This window comes from Ipomoea triloba, chromosome 2, assembly GCF_003576645.1.
Source record: "Ipomoea triloba cultivar NCNSP0323 chromosome 2, ASM357664v1".
NCBI lineage: Eukaryota > Viridiplantae > Streptophyta > Magnoliopsida > Solanales > Convolvulaceae > Ipomoea > Ipomoea triloba.
The window spans coordinates 2,437,377-2,457,126 of NC_044917.1; the positions used below are offsets into that span (position 1 = coordinate 2,437,377).

General features: G+C 36.3%; 2 protein-coding genes and 1 long non-coding RNA gene across 6 annotated transcripts; 2 read left to right on the forward strand and 1 right to left on the reverse strand.

The window, feature by feature from the left end:
- The first annotated feature begins 2,131 nt into the window (after positions 1 to 2,131).
- On the forward strand, positions 2,132 to 5,098 carry LOC116009788. Its single transcript, XR_004096847.1, has 2 exons — positions 2,132 to 2,791; positions 4,367 to 5,098. It is a non-coding gene; the product is annotated as an uncharacterized LOC116009788 (long non-coding RNA).
- Positions 5,099 to 7,612: 2,514 nt separating this feature from the next.
- On the forward strand, positions 7,613 to 15,398 carry LOC116004328 (aminodeoxychorismate synthase, chloroplastic). 2 transcript variants are annotated; one of them, XM_031244331.1, is made up of 14 exons: positions 7,613 to 7,770; positions 8,227 to 8,615; positions 8,965 to 9,096; positions 9,465 to 9,532; positions 9,965 to 10,029; positions 10,477 to 10,543; positions 10,795 to 11,073; positions 11,162 to 11,285; positions 11,753 to 12,027; positions 13,034 to 13,113; positions 13,239 to 13,341; positions 13,514 to 13,596; positions 13,941 to 14,558; positions 14,646 to 14,783. In XM_031244331.1, the coding sequence occupies exons 2-14, from the start codon at positions 8,288 to 8,290 to the stop codon at positions 14,662 to 14,664; spliced, it is 2,241 nt and encodes a 746-aa protein (XP_031100191.1). In that variant the 5' UTR covers positions 7,613 to 7,770; positions 8,227 to 8,287; the 3' UTR covers positions 14,665 to 14,783. The 2 variants fall into 2 exon arrangements, with proteins under 2 accessions (XP_031100191.1, XP_031100184.1); XM_031244324.1 differs by having other exon boundaries at positions 7,614 to 7,770; positions 14,698 to 15,398.
- On the reverse strand, positions 15,393 to 19,744 carry LOC116004342 (auxin response factor 11-like). 3 transcript variants are annotated; one of them, XM_031244351.1, is made up of 13 exons: positions 19,612 to 19,744; positions 19,349 to 19,497; positions 18,546 to 18,682; positions 18,359 to 18,468; positions 18,173 to 18,268; positions 17,862 to 17,915; positions 17,583 to 17,741; positions 17,398 to 17,482; positions 17,202 to 17,295; positions 16,858 to 17,019; positions 16,653 to 16,757; positions 16,354 to 16,577; positions 15,393 to 16,271 (listed from the first exon to the last, which is right to left on the reverse strand). In XM_031244351.1, exons 3-13 carry the CDS (start codon positions 18,607 to 18,609, stop codon positions 15,655 to 15,657), a joined length of 1,770 nt encoding a protein of 589 aa, XP_031100211.1. In that variant the 5' UTR covers positions 18,610 to 18,682; positions 19,349 to 19,497; positions 19,612 to 19,744; the 3' UTR covers positions 15,393 to 15,654. The 3 variants fall into 3 exon arrangements, with proteins under 3 accessions (XP_031100211.1, XP_031100203.1, XP_031100219.1); XM_031244343.1 differs by lacking the exons at positions 19,349 to 19,497; positions 19,612 to 19,744 and having other exon boundaries at positions 18,546 to 18,819; XM_031244359.1 differs by lacking the exons at positions 19,349 to 19,497; positions 19,612 to 19,744 and having other exon boundaries at positions 15,397 to 16,271; positions 16,354 to 16,544; positions 18,546 to 18,817.
- Between the last annotated feature and the right edge of the window lie 6 nt (positions 19,745 to 19,750).

A 19,750-nucleotide genomic window follows, 5' to 3' on the forward strand; every position in this document is an offset into this window, starting at 1 on the left:
ACGTACTACCTCATCATCATTTTTGGCCGCCCCTCCATCCTTATTTTCAACTACATTTGAAAAATCTTTCCTTTGTTTGTTTTCTTCATATTTTAATTATGTGTTTTGATTTTATATAATATGATATGTCACGTTGTAAGGAATAATATCAACCCTTAGAAACTCGAGGATCGATTTAAAAATCAGTTCACTTAGCCTCATAATAGTTTATTCAGTCAAAAGAGATAGTCTACAAAGTTTGAGACTCGACTAGACATGGTCTTAAGTCTTAACCCTTCAATGGTTAGGGCGATGTCATAGGGCAATTATGATTTGTGTTGATCTAAGTTAGGTAACATCATGGTAGATTGCGTGTACATAAGACATGTATCATCATTCAATTTGAAAATTTTGAATATTTTAGATTAAGAAAAGTACTATAAGTTTCATTTTTGTAAATCTTATAAGGGAGATCAATTCGAATTCAATACTATTCTTATAGTAACTATTGAGTTTTTTTTTTTTTTTTTTTTTTGTCAGAAATCTTTTTTAAAAGAAGATAAAATCATAAAAGAAAAACAAATGGAGGGTACAGTGATCACCAATCGCCAACCACCATCAATGAGCCCAACCAAATTAACTTTACTCTTTTTTTTTTCCAACAAAACCCATTAAATTTGAAAAAACTCACCAACATCGCATTTTTTTCTTCTTCTCTTTTCCGAATTAGCAATCAAAAAGAAAAAACTACTATTGGGGAAGCTCTTAGCTTTGACGTCCTCGAGGCTCTCAAAGCTCATTCTCATATTTATACATTGTTCCACTGCTTCTTCACACGCAAATTTGTCCAACTTCAACCTATACCACTATACATTATTGTCACAATGTTTCGATTAACACTAACACACATATTAATCATCCAATCCACACATATTAATTTGCGAGTCTTTAATTTGTATCTTTATACATAAACACGACATACTATACGCATAAAAAATGGTGTCACATATACCATATAATATTCCAATTCCACATATATCCACCTGACCATGGCTGGTTGTATTGATGTCAACCCCAGAAATGTGATCACTGCTGCACTTGCATTGGCAGCAAAAAGATTCTCATGAGACATTGACTGTTCATAGGAAATTCACATAAGTTTACACATACGATTGTACAAGTTTTTCATCACTTGCCAAGTTGCCATGCACATCTCAAGCAATGTTTCCATGAACTTATAAACGTATATTTGTACCTGCACTTAGTGTGTCTGTGAGTGAGAGAGAGAGAAAGAGAGAACTAATACTGCTGCAACATATAATAATTAACTTCATTATATTATTTTAGTAGTAATAATAATAAAGTATATATGTTAATTAATTACCAGAATGGAAAGTACACTCCCCACTGTTAACTAATTGTATAGTCTGCAGATGGAGCTATCTAATAACAGTATTAGTGGCTACTGCTATATTAGCTAGGGTAAAGCTAAGGTATTTAATTTATATATATATATATATATATATATATATATATATATATTTAATACATTAGGTTTCAGTTTCAGCCAGACTAATCTTAAGCCCTATAATCCCTCTTAAAGAGTTGTCCACGTTTACATGAATACTTTGTGCACAAAGGGTGTTCATTACTTCGTTTCATTTTAAGCCAGATTAATCTTAAGCCTCAGAATTCTTGTTTAAGAGTCGTCCACACTTACATGTACACTTTGTGTACAAAGGGTTTTTATTAGTTCTGGCAACTAGTTCAAGACTTTAGAGTTATTGGTCGAACAAAGTGAGTTAGCGGTGGAATGGGCGGTGAAATGATAGTAAAAAAAGGGGTGTTTTATGTGTGATGGTTCAATTTTTATTAGTTTATATAGATAAAGAAAATGGGAAGAAAGAGATGGTAGGAATCCATGTCGGCCAAGCACTCCAAGACAAAGGAGGTTCAGAGGAGAAAAGCAACCGTTCCCAGAAAAAGAAGAGAGTGCTTGCTAGGATTTCAAACCCCATAGCTCAGAAGAAGAAAAGCAATAAGCTTAGGAAATTGCGTGGTTATATTATTAGCAACAACATCACCCCACCCTACCCACACCCCACCACCCACCCACCCTAAAGGACCCTCCATTTTCTCTCTTTATATGTGTCTTTCGGCTCAACCCTACACCCCATTCTTTCCCACCTCCTTTCTCTCCCACCTTTGATCTGGTGTGTGTTCATTTCATGTTCATCATGCTTGCTGCAATTCTTGCTTTCTGGTTTGGTTTTTGGGTGGGAGAAAAAGAAAAGGGAAATTGTGTGTGTGGGGCTTAAAGTGAGATGGATCCATTATTTGATTAGGACCCCTCCATCTTTCTAATCTCCATTCTATCCTTATATATCCCTAGTTCTTCCCCTCTTTCTCCCTCCCTGGGTTTCTAATCTGTGTTCTTAGCTAGGGCAGATACAATACAGATGGATATATATATACGTATATGCGTATATATGCCTGGCTCCCTGTATGCCATTTGCAGAGCTCACCGAGACCTCGACGGGCCTCCGTGAATGGCGTATGAGGAGCCAAGCATATTCCCAATTCGTGTGTATGTATATATGTATATATGCTAGCTTCCATAGTTCTATGATATTCAACCTCAGATCATGTTGTATTACATGAAAAAGATTTGTTTTCGTAGAAATTGAGGTTTCTTATTAGGTTTTGGTGTCATTTTATGCTGCAAAACAATGAAAACACACTGTACTACTATACTCCTTTCATCCCAGCATATTATATCTTAATCTATTGTTCCAGATCGATGAACCTGAAGGTAATAACACATCTCCCCCTCAACTTTTTATTCTTTTAATTTTCTGTTTTACATTTTTATATATAGTATGGTATTTTTTGTGGATGAAGGGGAATAATAATGTGATGCAATGGCTGTAGTATAAGTGTTGTCTTTATCAATGGGGATGGTCTGAATTTTGTGATTTTTTTGTTAATAAAATCTTGGTGATAAAAGCCACTATCTGAATAAATTTTTATATTTGAGAATTGAGATTGATTGGACTGACATGTATATGAGTATATCCCTGCTAAGTCTGCTGGGTTTTGTATATATAGAATAATACTATATATATTATTCTATATACCATACCCAAATTCCCATAGTGACATATGATGACAGCCATCAAAGTTAACAATCCTTCTATAATCAGTCTCTTACTCTTGACCCAACTAGGGAAACCCACAAACCCAGTTTTTTTTTTTTTTTTATAAATGATTTTAACTTACTGTTTTATTAGACTGTTAATCAGGTAACTTTTATTTTATTTTTAATTTTTTTTAAAAAGCCACTTTCTTGGAAATTTTTTCCAGCAAGTGATCTGAATAGACAGATTAATTAGTACTCAAAGTACCAGCCTACCAGGTTCCTAGATTGCTTGTATAGTTTTATGTTTTATACTATAAAAATGTTTTGTTATATACTTGTGCTTGCAATAATCTGATTAAAATAAGAGAAGTAATGAAGAAACTTATGCCACTTTTGGGTGGTCGAAAATTATGCAGATTGTAAAGAATGATTTGAGGAACCTTCCTCTTTTATTTGTAATGCTCTTTATTGCGATCTTAATGAATGATTTCGTGTTTGTTTCAAAAAAAAATTATGGGATTTTTAGCTGTGGCAATGATCTTTAATTTGTGCGCATGCTTGTTGGTGGTATGATTGGGTCAGTGGCGCCTGCCATTGTCGGATTACTCAACGTAGCAAGCAAGCTATGAACGCTAGCTAGCTACATTGTGTGTGTTTAGATAGATCTTTAAATTTCTCAAACTTAACAGTGGATAGATACTCCACTGAGTGGAAATGGCCGGCATGAGTTAATGGGATATGATGTTCAGATTTAGCATAATAATGTGCAGAGGAGTTGGTTGGTAGGTAGGGTTTTGTTTTTTCATCCATGGCTGTAAAGTTGGAGCAAATGGATTCTGGAGAAAGTAATGTCAAAATAGTTATGAGCAAAACGAGGAAGAAGAAGGCATGATGAGGAAGGGAGGGAGGGGTAGCTTTAGCTTTAGCTTAGGTTAAGTATTTGCAGAGAGGAATCTGATGGTGCAGCAGAGAAATGGAAGAGAGGGATGGACCACTCTTTTTCTTTTTCAAAATATTTGATCGTTTGGCTTTGGCAATAATTGGTTTGGTTTGTGTGGGCTAGGCCGTGGTTCTCTCACTTAAAAGAATATTGAGTTATTGTAATTTTTTTAATGTTGAGAAAAACTCTGTAACTATTATGAATGGTGTATACTAAGTAAATCTTAATTCTAATGTAAATCAATTTATATTATTAGTAATTGACTAAATGAAATTGTGATTTATGTTTCAAGTCTACAATTATGTTAGGTTAAAGTGAGAGACTCGGGACTAATGAGATGGATCAGCCCGCTTTGACAGAGTACTGCTCGAGAGCTCGGAAGCCTTGTGAGGCTAGGCGTTGATCGTGTTGTTGATGGGTTGAAGGGAGGGTGTGGTTGGTTAGCAGGGAATAATGTTGTTGCACAGTCAATGCTGGTCAAAAAGGGACAATTCGCTTTCTAGGGAAAAGCAAAAGGACCCCTTCACCCCTGCCTACCTATTCACTTTGGAGATCTTCTCCTGAACCCAATTGGATTCTCTCTCTCTCACTATATGTATCTATGTTTCTCTCACTATATTCATTCATCTCTGTGGTTTTCCTTCCACCACCCACCTGCCCTCTGCCACCCTCTAATCCTCAGCAAAACTTTAATCTACAGAACATTCTCCTGGATGGCCAGCCCTGTCTGTAAAGTTGGGGAAATTGCGAGCTGCCAATTTCATCTTCTCTCTCTATTTAATAAAGTATCCTCTTCACTTTCTTCCCCCGAAAAAACAATTATTAAGTTAACTGTCTAATCAATTCAGTTAAAAGTTGTTCATGACAACCAACTCGACCAGGAAAAAATTTAAATTTTCATCTTTCTCAAGGGTTGATAGTATTGAAGCCTTGATACATTTGAATTATGAGTACATAGGTGGAGGACCTGGCACAGGAATATAATGTATGTGTCCACATGACCACATTGTCACAAAACATTGCATGTTTTTTACGGAGTACTTTTTTTTTCCACAATATTCCATGAACCATTGTACTTGTGTGTCGATCGAATCTTTTGTCCAAGATTTATATTATTTGTGCAATCGACATGATGTCAAGGTTGAGTACGAGATTCCTTGCTTTTCTGGGTTCTGCCTTTTTCTTCAGGCCGGATTGGCGAGCAACCACGGTGACTTAAATGGATGAATGCAGTCTGTTTTCTGGAGTCACCCATTGATTCGATTCCACTATAATCAAAGGTACACCGGCAGCTGAGAGGCCGTGGGTTCGAACCTCAAGCCCTTGGGTTTGAGCCGATTAGCTATGGGTAATCTAGGGTGGTTTATCTCATTGTGGTCCTTTGCCGGCTAGGGTCACAGGGCGAGAGTTTACTCACTACTCACATAGTCAGGGGTGGGGTTTACCTCGTTAATCCAAAAGTTATTATGTGGTTTAGGGATTACATCACATATTCGGATATTCCTATACTCACACACAATACCTTAAATTAATTAAATAAGAGATTATGCTTACAACATTCCATCGACCATGTAATATTTACTTAATTTAATCCCTATTTTAGTACAACAACTCAATTTAATCCTCAATTTAGTATGGTGAATTACTAAATTAGTAAAATTTGCATAAGGGAAATCAATATTTAGGTTCCTCAATTGTTTTTCAACAATCAATGTAATTCTTAGTTTTCAATTTCAACAATTTGATCATCGAATAATTCTTAGTTTTCAATTTCAACAAATTTGATCATCGAATTGTTTAAAAATGTGAAAATTATTATTTTGGTCATTGAAATTAAAGGGTTTAATTGATGAAATTTTAAACAATTTGATGATCAAATTAGTTGAAATTAAAAACTATGAACTATATTGACAATTACAAATAATTGAGCAATTAATATTTTTTTATGAGTCTATAAAAGAAAATATTACATTTTAGTTTAAAATGTATTATACGTCTTATATGAAACATTCTCGTGTGAATAATCTCTCGTAAGACTCAAGTTTAATAATTTGCCACGTATATAGTATGAGACGCACCTTAATCAGCAATGTAACAATGTGTCATCTAATTATCTACACAACTTTAATTATGTCAATTTTGTGGATACGAATATACGATCATCCACTTCTGTTTTGGGGCATCATTGTTATGTGGCCTATATATTATGCCCACTAGGCCGATGTCTCCACCTTAGCTTTCAATATTAAATATTGCTTTGGATGACGAATAAAATTTTTAGTCACCATTTAAGTTATACATTAGATAAATTTTATATTTGTATATATTATTGCATTACGAATATCATGTGTTATGAGTTCGAGTGGTTAATAATGTCCATTTTAATATCATTAAATATATTTGTATATATTACTTTAGATGATCTGTAATACCTGCAATTACAGGTCACAAATTGGTTAGAGGGTTTGCTTACTCCAAAATAATAAGTTTGAGAGTCTAAATGGACAATATTGTAGTTCATGGTGCTGGATGAACAATCAGTTGTAGTACATAAGCCTATTTGACCCTTCTGCCTTGAATTAATCAAAAAGACATGCAACGCACGAAGTGGGACGAATCTCAATATGTAAAACCTAACTGAAAGTTAGATGTCTTTGCAAGAGCATATGCAAAGTCGTTCCTAGACCTTGGAATAAAATTAATAGAACATGATTGTAAATTATTAAGGAAAGATTTACAACTAACTACTGAGAGTCATACCACATATCAAAGAGTGGGAAGACACCCATTAAGGGCACTAACTATAATTCTTTTTTTCCTTTAATTACTCTAGTACTAATAATTATGCTTCACTTCATTTTCCTTTAATTTGCAGCAAATGATACGGTCAAAAGGTTGGTTAAATGAAAACGACACTTGGTCTACAATATTATACTTTGTGAATATTTAATAAAGTGCCTTTTTATTTAAATAACCAAGCCACGTATAAAGTGTTGGCCACTTGGTTCACTAATCTCGGAGCATTATGCACGCTAACATAGTCCAATAATAAAGTATTTGTATTATTCATAAGTTTAAAATTTAAACTTAATGATCTAATTCGCTAATCTCAAAGCATAACTAATTTATACTTATATACAAATATCACAATAAAATCAAATTCATACTTTTTTTTTTTTGCCTTTAAAGAAAAATTTTCAACTTATTTTAAATTAATTAATCTGTTGAATTATGCTCTAAAGCTATTTTTATTATTCATAGAATATAGATAAAGGAGCTTGCGGAAACTCGACAGCAACAATATGTGACTTCTATAGTTCTATTCATTTGATATTACTCAATTACATCTTGTCGGACATGTAGATAAAGAAAAATATTTCTTTGTCTCCAAAATTTTTCGTTCAAGAAAATAGTTATAAACATATATTCCATTATAACGTAATTAGTACTAAAAACGAAAAGCGCAATTTTTGGGTTGGTATGGCCACTAGTGATGTATACACATGCACGCCGCCTCAACCTTTTAAATGAATGGCTATTACGCACACAAATCAACGCTCACCCTCCTCCCTCACTGTCGACTGTCAACCGCCACCACTCCGGAAATTCCCCGCCACCAAATCTAGCGCCAGTAAATTTTCCGGAAAGGAAAGAAAAAATTAAAAGGCAAAAATATATAGTTTATCTGCGTCGCCGCTGAGTTCTCTCAAAGGTACGATTTAGGATCTGTTGATTCCTTTCGATTCTCAATCCGGAGATTTGCTTGTTTTATACATGTATATATAATATGTTGTACTCATTCGAGATGTTGAAATGCTTTAATTTGCGTGTATGAGTTTATATGTAATGGAAATTGTTGGCACGTGTGAGGTGAAAAAAAGTAGTTAATCTCAATTCGAGTATTATCCGTGGGATAGGAATATAGGATCTGTTGATGAATCCTGTGTTTCTACGTTATGCTTTGAGATCGCGTAATTAAAAGGAGTGTTGAGATTTAAATGTGGAATTATATGTTGTAATAATGCGGCTTTTATGATGCGTGGATAGCTGGAGTTGAATAGCATTTTAATGTTTCTGATCTACTGCTTCTTCTTTCGGTTGGTATGCTTGATTTCATGTTTTCTGGGTCAAGGTGTATTTAATGCCTTTTGTTGCTGTTGTTTTGCAGAGGGCAGTGATATAGTGTAGGCCTTTTGAGCAAATTTGTGTTGGGGTTGTATAAGCACAACATGAATTATACTTTGTCCTCGTCAATTTCAGATGTTGGCCTCTCATTTTGTGGAAACATTCGATCCAGAAATCAAAATTATTTTGTGCCTGAAACTTTTGCTAGAATTGGTGATTCAAACACAAAGGATAAATTCCAAAGGTCTCACCATGATGTGAGAAAGATGATCATTTCCAGCCATTTGGTTCCTAGACCATTGGAAGGAACTACATTAAAGAAACAGCTGGAGGCACCAGTTAAGAAGTTAGAACTTATACGGACACTGCTGATTGACAACTATGACAGTTACACATACAATATATTTCAAGAACTGTCTGTCATCAATGGATGTGAGAGTTCTCTCTCTCTCTCTCTCTCTCTCTCTCTCTCTCCCACTCTCTCTCTCTCCCATTAGACTTTGATCGGCACTCTTAATTGTATGAAGTTAACTTAGAAGTAGGTATTAGATCCTGTTGCTTTCTGAATATTAGGCCATTTAACCTTTAACAACTGAAATAACCGCAGTTGAGATATTGTGCATAAAATACAATCCATGGCACCCTAGTCTTGTTCCATGCACAAGACATTAAAGAGAACATCATCTTCATGTTTTTATAATCAAAGTTTTGTTTCATTTAGTTATGCATTATTACTTTAGGAAGTTTTGTTGTACTTAACTTCTCCTTGTTACTATATTAGTGCCCCCGATGGTGGTTAGAAATGATGAGTGGACATGGGAAGATTTTTATCACTACCTTTATGAAGAAAAGGCCTTTGACAACATTGTTATATCACCTGGTCCTGGCTCTCCAACATGCCCCTCAGATATAGGTTTGACCGGAATACCAAAGCTTCTTCCTTTTCTTTCTTTTACAATCTCCGGACAGTTTCATTTATTCAGTGCAATGAATGACAAATGCATTTGTTCCTCAAACATGGTTCAACCATATTCAAATTAAAGGCAATAGAATTTCATACAGATTTAAAAAATAAATAAATTATGGAGTGTCATTGGTGTAACAGCTTCAAGATTTTGACATTTGTTTTTTCAGTGCACAACATTTTTATTGTATTGTTGTCAATCCCTACCATTAGTGATATGGCTGATTGTTTCTTTAGTCCCTAATTTAGTTTTGTATAAGCTTTCTGTACTCATAATTTCCCTAAATGTGGTTTCATGAACTAATTTTATATTTTAGGACTTTGCCTGAGGCTGTTGCTTGAGTGCAGTGATATCCCTATTTTAGGTGTCTGCCTTGGCCACCAGGTAACACAAGCAGTTTTTAGTTCATATACTTTTGCATTTGAACTTATAATATTCGATTTTCTTTTTCTTCCAGTTCGTGGTTTTGCAAATGAAATTCTTTCCAATTAATAGTACTATAATGTTCAAGATCAATAATCTGTTGGGAATCAAATTGGCATTTTGTATTTTGGGGACTGTAAAACGAACCCGTGCATCTTTTATCAAACTGAGGTAGGAGTGTTTGGCAGTACTTGTACTATATCATTATTTTGGAAAGCTGTACTTTGTATTCCTCTGGCCTCTGGATCTGGTTGGGAAACTGTACTCCTGTATTTAACTTGTTTGATCATATTTTCCTTTTATGCCCTGCCACCTGAATCAAAACTTTGTATAATAAAATTGTCAAATTTTTTTTCAGTGCTTTGTATTCTTATTAATTGTTAATTTCAACAGGCTCTAGGATATGTGCATGGTGCTCGGGTTGTCCATGCACCTGAACCTGTCCATGGACGTTTGAGGTACATTAGATGTAGCTACTAAGATTTTTAGTTTTGTAGATAGATGTCATTCATGATTTTGAGTACTTGGGAAAAAGGGTCTACATGAGGTAAAAACATGAATTGAAGCCATGCATATTTAACTGTCCATTATGTAACTTTTCACCTTAGCTAAAGATTGATTGTGAGATTCTAATAAATTATTTGTTCACTCTATTATTATTAAAAACAATGACTTTGATAATTCACTTCATAAATATAGTTTAGAGTGCTTGGGAAAAAGGAAGGCTTACTCACTAGGTAAAAAATCATGTAGAAGCCAAGCATATTTACCCATCCATCATGTATTTATTCACCTTAGCTGAAGATAGTTTGTAAGGTTCTAATAAAATATGTGGTGACTTCCAGGTTACTTACATATCTCTTTGAACTGCAATTAATTTATTTTCCCCCCTTTTCTGCTTGCAGTGAAGTTGTACACAATGGTTCTCAGCTATTCCATGAGATTCCCTCTGGAAGAAACTCTGGATTTAAGGTTGGGTGGATTTTTCTTGGAATGAAACTATTTTCATCTTAGGCTTTCCTTGTTGCATTTTATTTTATTTTTAATGAAATCCCCGATTTCATATGTGTGTGTTATATTTCCAATTATGTTGACTATAGGTTGTCTGCTGAGGCTTAGTAGAAAAAACTTATAATGTATGATCTTTATCAATGTTCAGTTGTGGCAAGTGTCCAAGTAGATGCTTGAAGGTAATCTTATTCCTTCTCTTTTGATACAATTAGGTGGTTCGATACCATTCCCTAGTTATAGAGCCTGAATCACTCCCAAATTTTCTCATTCCCATAGCTTGGACTCCAACTACCAAGACAACTCCTTTCTTAGGAAGATCTCAATCAAATTCCTTCACTGATGCATGTGAGGGGGTGAATGGGAAGAAAATTTATGTTGGACATTTATCCAAAAGAGATGGAAAATCATCTTTTTCTTATGCTGAGGAGATTCAGGCTGGACAAATCATTATGGGCATCAAACATTCCAGTCGGCCTCATTATGGAGTGCAGGTTTGTAGTTTGTTATCTTCATTTTGTTTGTGCATGAAGATCCTGTTCTTTCACTATGTTGTAGTTTGATTTTTTCTTTGGTATCCAGTTCCATCCAGAGAGCGTTGCGACCTACTACGGGAAGCAGATTTTCAAGAATTTTGCAAAGATCACTAAGGATTATTGGTTGGGGTTGAGGTCATCCATTAGTGAGAGAAAGGCTGATTATGCTGGTAATTTTTCTATGAAGTAAATTGTGTCTATATTCTCACTCTGGCCTCCATTTGTTTACAGAATAACCTAGAAATCTCTAGGTGATTTAGCTACAGTTGTGACTTCTGAGTTTATTTCTATCTGGTAACAGAAGTGATGAAAATGTCATTAGACTTCCTGATATAATGTACTTTCATTACATTACATTAGCTATAGAGATAGCCAGATAGAGTTGCACCAGAGAGCATCCTGCATGTGTCATACCTAGAAATGTGTCACTAGTGACCAATTTCTGGTTTTCAGTGAATTATTTTTTGCAAGCTATTCCTTGACTTAGAGTATTTTCAGCATCTCCTGATCTCTATATTCTGTTCATTGAGGTGATGACAAGTATTTACAGTTCTAGGTATAGTCCTGGGATTAGTTCTCATCCATTTCTCCATAGAATGACCTTTTGTTTTAACCCTGATCAGTGAACCTTACTTAGCATGCATGCAGGTGCCTAATGTACACCGATTACTCAAATCTGTTTCAAGAGGAGAAAATACGGTGAATAAATTGGGTGAGAAGAAACATATCTGCTCATTCAACACTATAACTTCTTCAAATCCGAGCTATAATATAAAATTTTTGAAGATGAAATGGAAAAAACTTGATTGCCTGGCCAGTCAAATTGGAGGATCTAAGAATATATTCTGTGAAATATTTGGAGATCAGAAGGCTGAAAACACATTTTGGCTGGACAGTTCCTCAACAGAAAAGGTCTCTCTTCTCTTCCCTACTTGTATCTATGTAGTTCTGTTACAGAGGGAGCGCCTAGCGCCTAGGACGCCTAGCCGGGGATTAATCGGCGTCTAGGCGCCCGTGTATTTTTTTATTTTATTTTTTATTTTTTAAAAATTTGTTTAAGTATTTTTAATTTTTTAAAGACTAATAATTATAAATTATATAATACTTTAATAGTTAATACTAAAATATTAAATATTAACCTAAAAAATATCTAAAGTTTGTACAATTTAGGATTATTTCGCTCAAAACGATGTTGTTTTGAGTGAAATAACCCATTAAAAAAAAAGAACAATAGTTAATCGACCAATTAGAAGGCCTAGTCGGTGCCTAGTCAGTCTAGTCGACGCCTAGGCGGTCAGCGCCTAAGCGGCCTAGGCGGTACTTTGGCGGCCTAGGCGGTCGCCTAGCCGGCCAGCCGCCTAGACCACCATTTAATGTGATACGCTAGGCGGTCGACCAGCGCCTAGGCGGGATTTTTGCAACACTGGTTTTTCGAACTGTCTTTTTCTTGGACTAGGGCAGGAGGAAATATAGGAGAAAGACTTTCATCCCACTTTTCGGCAGTTCTCCTCCAATAGCTTTTGATGCCCCTGTTTATATCCATATCTATTTATGATGCCACAGTATTACTTGGCTGTTATACAAAGATATACCTTGATTAATCCTTTAATGCAATTATCTTTGTTTAAGATAGTTATTTATTTAGGATAATATATAACTTAACAAATGTGTATCCTTCTTATTGCTTAAGCTTTTATTGAGATAAAATACATCTTTTGACATGGTGTGCAGGAAAGGTCCTACACCAATGCCATTTGACTTGTTTCCTAGGGACAGTTTTATTTGCAACTGACCATTTCATTTCATGCATGAATTTTCTGTTTCATCACCAATTGCATTTCCCCTCATTCTTTTCTCCAACCCACACCCTCCAAAATGTTAATATTTTCATGACAATAATCTGCTGAGTAATATCTAGGGAAGAGCAAGGTTTTCATTCATGGGTGAAAAGGGTGGCTCTCTATGGAAGCAGCTTACATTCAGGTTATCGAATCAAAGGTAAAGATTTGGTCAAGACTGTTGCTTATTTGCCTGACTAATAATTTTTCTTTTTCTCAATTTGATAATGTACACCTTTTTACTGCTTTTAAGCTACAATTATCTGTGTGGCTTTGCATTTTCAGAGATGAGGCATATAAAGGAGGCGGTTACTTAACAGTTGAGGATGCTAGTGGTTATGTTCAAACTTCATATCTAGAGGATGGATTTTTTGATTATTTGAATAAGGTAACCTGTGGAACTAGATAAGAATTTCTCCATATTTGTATGGAAGTTGCAAATAAATATGATAAACATGTTGATAGCATAACTATCTCCTCTTTCTTTCTTTCTTGCTCTCCTCCTTCCCCACTTTTGTACCCTGATAACCGACTGCTTTGACTGACTTATTATGTATCAGGAGCTTGGGTCATTTTGTTATGATGAAAAAGATTATGAAGGATTGCCATTTGACTTCTATGGTGGCTACATTGGTTATATTGGGTAAATATCTAATATTAGTTATGCATTAGAAAATTCAGATTTTCTCCATTGTCTTCCTCTTAATATCTCTGCATGCTTTGCATTTGATGTGTCTGTGCTTGTTTTGGGAACTACTGTTCCTTTTCCCTTTAGAAAAAATTGGGGGAATTCCCAGTCAACTAAAAAACTTTGCTTTTACTTCTTGGAAGAGTGTGGGAGTTTAAGTTCATAATTTTTTGATGCATGGCCTGTGAATAGTAGCCCTTTGAGAGCACAGGTTCTCATGTTTTAAAATTCAGAATCTATGCATATGTGTAATCATTTGGCTTCATTGCATGGCTGACATTGAGTAACACCTAATGCAGGTATGATCTTAAAGTTGAATGCGGCATGACAACTAATCGTCATAAATCAAGGACGCCAGATGCTTGTTTTTTCTTTTCGGATAATCTTATTGTGATTGATCACGACCATGATAATGTCTATGTTTTGTCACTACATGATAGAATCACAAGCCCGTCCCCTTGGTTGGATAATATTGAGCAGAGACTTCTCAACTTGAAATCTTCTCACTCTACAACATTTGTGCCTCCAGCATCACGTGCTAGCGAAAACTTTCTGGTAAAAACATGTTTTTCTGCTGAGAAATCTAGAGAGCAGTACATCAAAGATATTGAGAACTGTCAAGATTTTATCAAGGATGGAGAAAGTTATGAGTTATGTCTTACAACTCAGATGAGAATGACAATAGGGGAAATAGATTCTCTGGGGCTTTATGTTAGTCTTAGAGAAAAAAATCCGGCACCATATGCTGCTTGGCTTAATTTTTCAAGGGAAAATTTAAGAATATGTTGCTCTTCCCCTGAGAGATTCATGCGATTGGATAGAGATGCAGTTCTAGAAGCAAAACCCATTAAAGGGACCATAGCTCGTGGTTCAACCCCAAAGGAAGATGAGTTGCTTAAGCTACAATTACAATACAGGTAAAGGATTATGCTTTTATTATACCAGAAAATAGAATAATACGGAGTAGAAGCAAATGATTGCCTTCTCTTCTTTCTTTTTTTCAGGAACCTTCTTCTTTCGTAAAACCTGGCCTTACAGTTTTACTATTTTTGGCAGTGAAAAGGATCAGGCTGAGAATTTGATGATTGTTGACCTATTGAGGAACGACCTTGGGCGTGTATGCGAGCCTGGGTCTGTCCATGTTCCCCACCTAATGGAAATTGAATCATATGCAACAGTTCACACCATGGTGAGCACAATTCGGGGTAAGAAACGGTCAGATGTAAGTGCAGTTGATTGTGTTAAAGCTGCATTCCCAGGTGGTTCAATGACAGGTGCACCAAAGTTGAGATCAATGGAGCTTCTCGACTCTCTTGAAAGTTGTTCCCGAGGTATCTACTCTGGTTGCATTGGGTTCTTTTCATACAACCAAACATTTGATCTCAACATTGTAATTAGAACAGTAGTCATACAGGATGGTGAAGCTTCAATAGGAGCAGGAGGGGCCATTACGGCTCTCTCCAATCCCAAGGATGAGTATGAAGAAATGATTTTGAAAACTAAAGCACCTAGTAACGCTGTTATTGAGTACGTTAGGGATGCATAGAAACTAGGTCATTTCAGAGGTCTACTAGGAGGACCAATACTATTAAAGATTAATTCTTTGTACAATAGCCTTAGAAAAATGTAGCCACCTGCAGAACTCACGGGTAGTGGTGTGTAGTGCTCTTATATTTACGGATCTCAAAATTCTCAAATGCTATTTTGTCTCATTTGGTTACTTTTTGTATCAAATAGAACTAATGACAAGATGAATACATGGTTATTTGCATTTAGTATACATTAAATTCTCAAGAGAGAATGGTGTACACTTAAATCCCTAATCAAGTATGCTGAATGATCCCAGAGTGGGCCAGTCACAATCTATTCTTGGCTAAATAGAATGTTTAAATTTGCACTAGAAAAATCTGTTAAAGGGATATAAATAAAAGTAGAAGAGCTTCCACTGTGTGAAATCTGCAGTTCTTAGGGGCATCCACAATAAATCAGATGGTGCAGGGCTAAAAATGCAGATTATAGTAAACCCTCAAGAATAGGTTTGTTTGTAGCAGGATGATTGTGGGAAGACAACTCTTGTAGTTGTTTATTCACTGATCCAAGCTCCTCCTCCACTTTCCCCAGTGCGCTACATGCCTCTTCATATTTAAGCATCAGTTCCTTCTGCTGTTGCATTAAACTCTGCATTTTCAGCGCTTCATCAATTTGCTCCAGTCGAGTTTCAACCCAGTTTACATCAATCCCACTGTGCTTCAGGTCCCAGAGGAATTGCTTAGCCATGTTGAACTCGTCCCTGGACCTTCCCAGGCTCTCTACTGTGAAACGCTCAAGCAAGTAAACTACCTCTGCCAAAACCTCCAAAAACGTTGTTTTGACAGCATTGCTCCAGGGCTTGAAGCCTAATAAAGAATCAGGGTACCTTGATATGACCCTATTAAGTGTTGGGATACACCGCTGGGCTACAAGGTACCCTTCCCAGGGGATTTTCTCATCCCCACGACCGGGGCCACCATATGGAATCTGGCTTGGGATAGATGAGATAGGCATAACCTGTAAGGAGCCTTCTTGGATAGCAATGGGTATAGCCCCCATACCAGACTCTTCTCCATGGCGCTGCAGGATGGGAGACAGATCTACATAGACAAAGTATAGCTTAATTCATGCAAAGACATACTAAAAAGAATTAATTAGGACTGCATCTTGTTTCCCCCGTACCTTGATTGCCCAAATTATTAAATCTTTCATCGATCTCCCCAGTACCTCCTTCATGGTCCAACTCCATAGGGCCAGGGGATTGAAGGATATCATAGAACCCTTCCCAATCATCCTCAGAAGATATTATGGTTGGTTGTGGAAGAGGATAGATTGTCCCATCTACTTCTGCCATTTGTTCGTCATTCCCCTCACTTTTGAGCAATTGAAAAAAATATAAACAGTTGGTATAAAACAGGAAATGTTAACCCCAAACAGCAAAAACAAAAATATTCAATGATCACCTGAGAACACTACATTACCTTCTTCTGTGTTGGTATCCCTCTCCCTCATAGTACGCACTGAGATTTATGCCACTGGCAACTGATTGTAAATGTTGGTTCAAGCTTATAATGCACTTACTTGTCCTGAAATGTTTACCACAGTAAACAATCCTTTCATGTAACAAATAGTGGCACACAGATGAATACCACATTCAAGTACTATAATCTGTGGGAATGATCATACCGTGCCTCATAATGGACTATAAAAAGAGATCGAGTGGCAATAGCTTGAAATATGACTGCACTCAATGCTTGCTTGGTTTGCCTAGAAGTTCTTGAGAATCCAACACCGCTTTGCTGGTAAACGAGACGTCTAACCCCAACATGCAATTGCCCATTTTCTCCCCTTACAAAAACCAACATTCAAAGAACACATGATTAAATGCATACTGACATTTGTTTGGACAAAAAAATACAGAGCCATACTTTCATCATAGGAAATACAGGCAACTTTTTTTTTTTGACAACGAAATACAGGCAACTTAAATAGACATATTAGCAATTTAGGATGTCAAACTATATCAACACCTTATGAAGACAACTGAATCCCTGGCAACTAACCCCTTACTCTTAACAAATGCTTTCCAACCTTTAGCAAGCAACAAATGTCTTGGAGGCTGGCCTGTTGAAGTGTATCCGTGAGAATTCTTATAGGCGTGTGGCTTATCTTAAGTGAGAAATGCAGTGCTCAACTAGAGTTGATTTGATAATCAAAAGGGATTACCTCTGAATACATGCTGAAAACACCAATCAATACCATGAATATCCCTGGCTATAAGCTTCTGGCTCGGTTTCTCTTGTGTAGTGTCCTACTCAGAGAACAGTTTTAGCATGGTAAAATTATGAGTAAACTTGAAATAACAGATGGATGTGTGTGTGAAGGTTTGGAGAAAGGTTACCACTACTTACCAGGGGAGGAAAGCAATTAATGGCATCTCTCCAATTTATACACAGACCCCAGTTACTCTTACTATGAGTATCAGACGTAGTTAAAACCTTGCTGAAAGAGTGAAATTGAGACCTTGGAGACTCGTGAAGGCAAGGATCAACAGTATTCACTCCAGTTTCCTGCAAAGTATGTTAACTGGACTGTAATTCTAGCTTTTTCGTGCTCTATGGCTGGTACTACTTATTTTTTTACTCCGCATTTGTTTATATATATATATATATTGGAAAATAAGTTCTTACTGGTTCAGGGATTAAAGCAATTTGCGCGTACGCCTCATCTGTTTCTTGGTTAGCCTGCAGAAAAGGAAATATTATTCCAATGATCTCCCTTCTACTTAGTACTTATAGTTAAAATGTTTGGGTTCTTGAATTTTGAATGATCTATCCTACGGAGTAGCAGCCATATCTGGGATATGGATGGATTGATTCCATCAGTATGGCTCATTGCCTCATTCCATACTTTCTCCATGATTGAGATGGACACACACTTAATTGGTTTCTAAAAGAAAAATTAGGTCAAAATCATAAGTACTGGAAAAGAGGGAGCTTACCAATAGCCTAACATTAACCACACGGCAAAGGACTTTTGGAGGAAGATTGGAAATTTGTTCTTGATCAATTACTTCTGGATTGGTTGAGTTATCCAGCTGCATAACCAATCCAAAAGGCCAATAAGATGAGAAAGCACAAAATAAAACATACATCTCAATACACTTAAATTTACGGGGAACATTTACTTGGTCCATGTGAACTCCTGGAAAATAGAACACCCTCTGTCCCCAAGTAGGAACACACATCAAGGGATCTGCACAAGCCTTCCATAGCTCCTTGTATAGATCGTCTGCCGCTGTAATTGCAATTGCTGAATTCATCAAGATACCCAAAACAAAAACTCAGATTAAGAAGTCAATAGTCAATATGCACCTTGATCAAAGCAATGGTGTTCTACTAGCTGCTGGTGTTGTGAAGACCCAACTTGATCATCCATGATCCAAGTCCACTTCTCTATCTAGTGAAAGCTGAAGTAGCCTGAAGCTCACCTTATGAGTTATGCTTAACTCCTGACATTAAAGTAAAGGCTACTTGTTTGGTCTTCACCGTTGGGGGTGTGTAGATTCCATTAAACAAAGCAGTGTATGAATACAACTTCACACACACACACACACACATACACATACACACATCCACATACACATACACATACACACAAAGTCAAATAGTGGAGGTATTTGATTCTTAGTACACTTTTTTTTTTGGGTGAGGAGGAAACCCACGTCCACGATCTAGGGTGTGCATTGGGTGAACCCGTCTTGTGATCTAGTCGGCAAAAGACTACAGGAAGGTAAATCAGTTTAGGTTGTCCATAGAACCGACTCAAATCAGAGAGGATTTTCACTCAGAGTTAAACTTGAAACTTTGTGATCAAATAAACATCATAATCAACTTTGTTAGAGGTTGCCCCATATTATACATTTTGACAGCCGCCATTTTGGACTGGAGATCCATTCACCAACTCCTATTCTTTGTTGGGTGTTTTAAAGGATAAAGATGAAACTTTTCATGATTTTATTAGGGTATTTCATTGATTGTGTATATAACAACAGCCAACCAACAAAGTCAATACACACACAATATACAGTATACCAATAAATTAAACACACACACACATGTATACAGTATACCCAATAAATTAAACTTATATGGGGTAAAGATATAATAGTTAATACCAGTGCAGATCGAATAGAAAAGGAAGTGCAAGCAGAAAGGCTGCGCTTTGGAGCTTCACATTCCAAATTTTCAGTGCCCTCAAAGAAGTGAACAGAGAAAGATTAGGGCAGACTTCAAAGTCGATCAGTTCCGGAGTGGAAGAACTAACCTGCAAGGCAATCATTTAATTTTCCCGCCAGAAAGCCTTAAAACCCCAGAAATCGAACAATATTATATCTTCTGAGAAAGCAAAGGGGCAGCGTAGAAATGGTGTTGTACGTACGTGTGTTTCCACAACCAAAACGGTTCCTCGGAGCTCCATCTTCAAAATCAAAGGGATATGATCCTCAAGTCTCGGCTCCATCTTAAGTTGTCGTCTTCTAACCTCTGAATTGAAGACTGCCGGCCTACTAAATACTTCA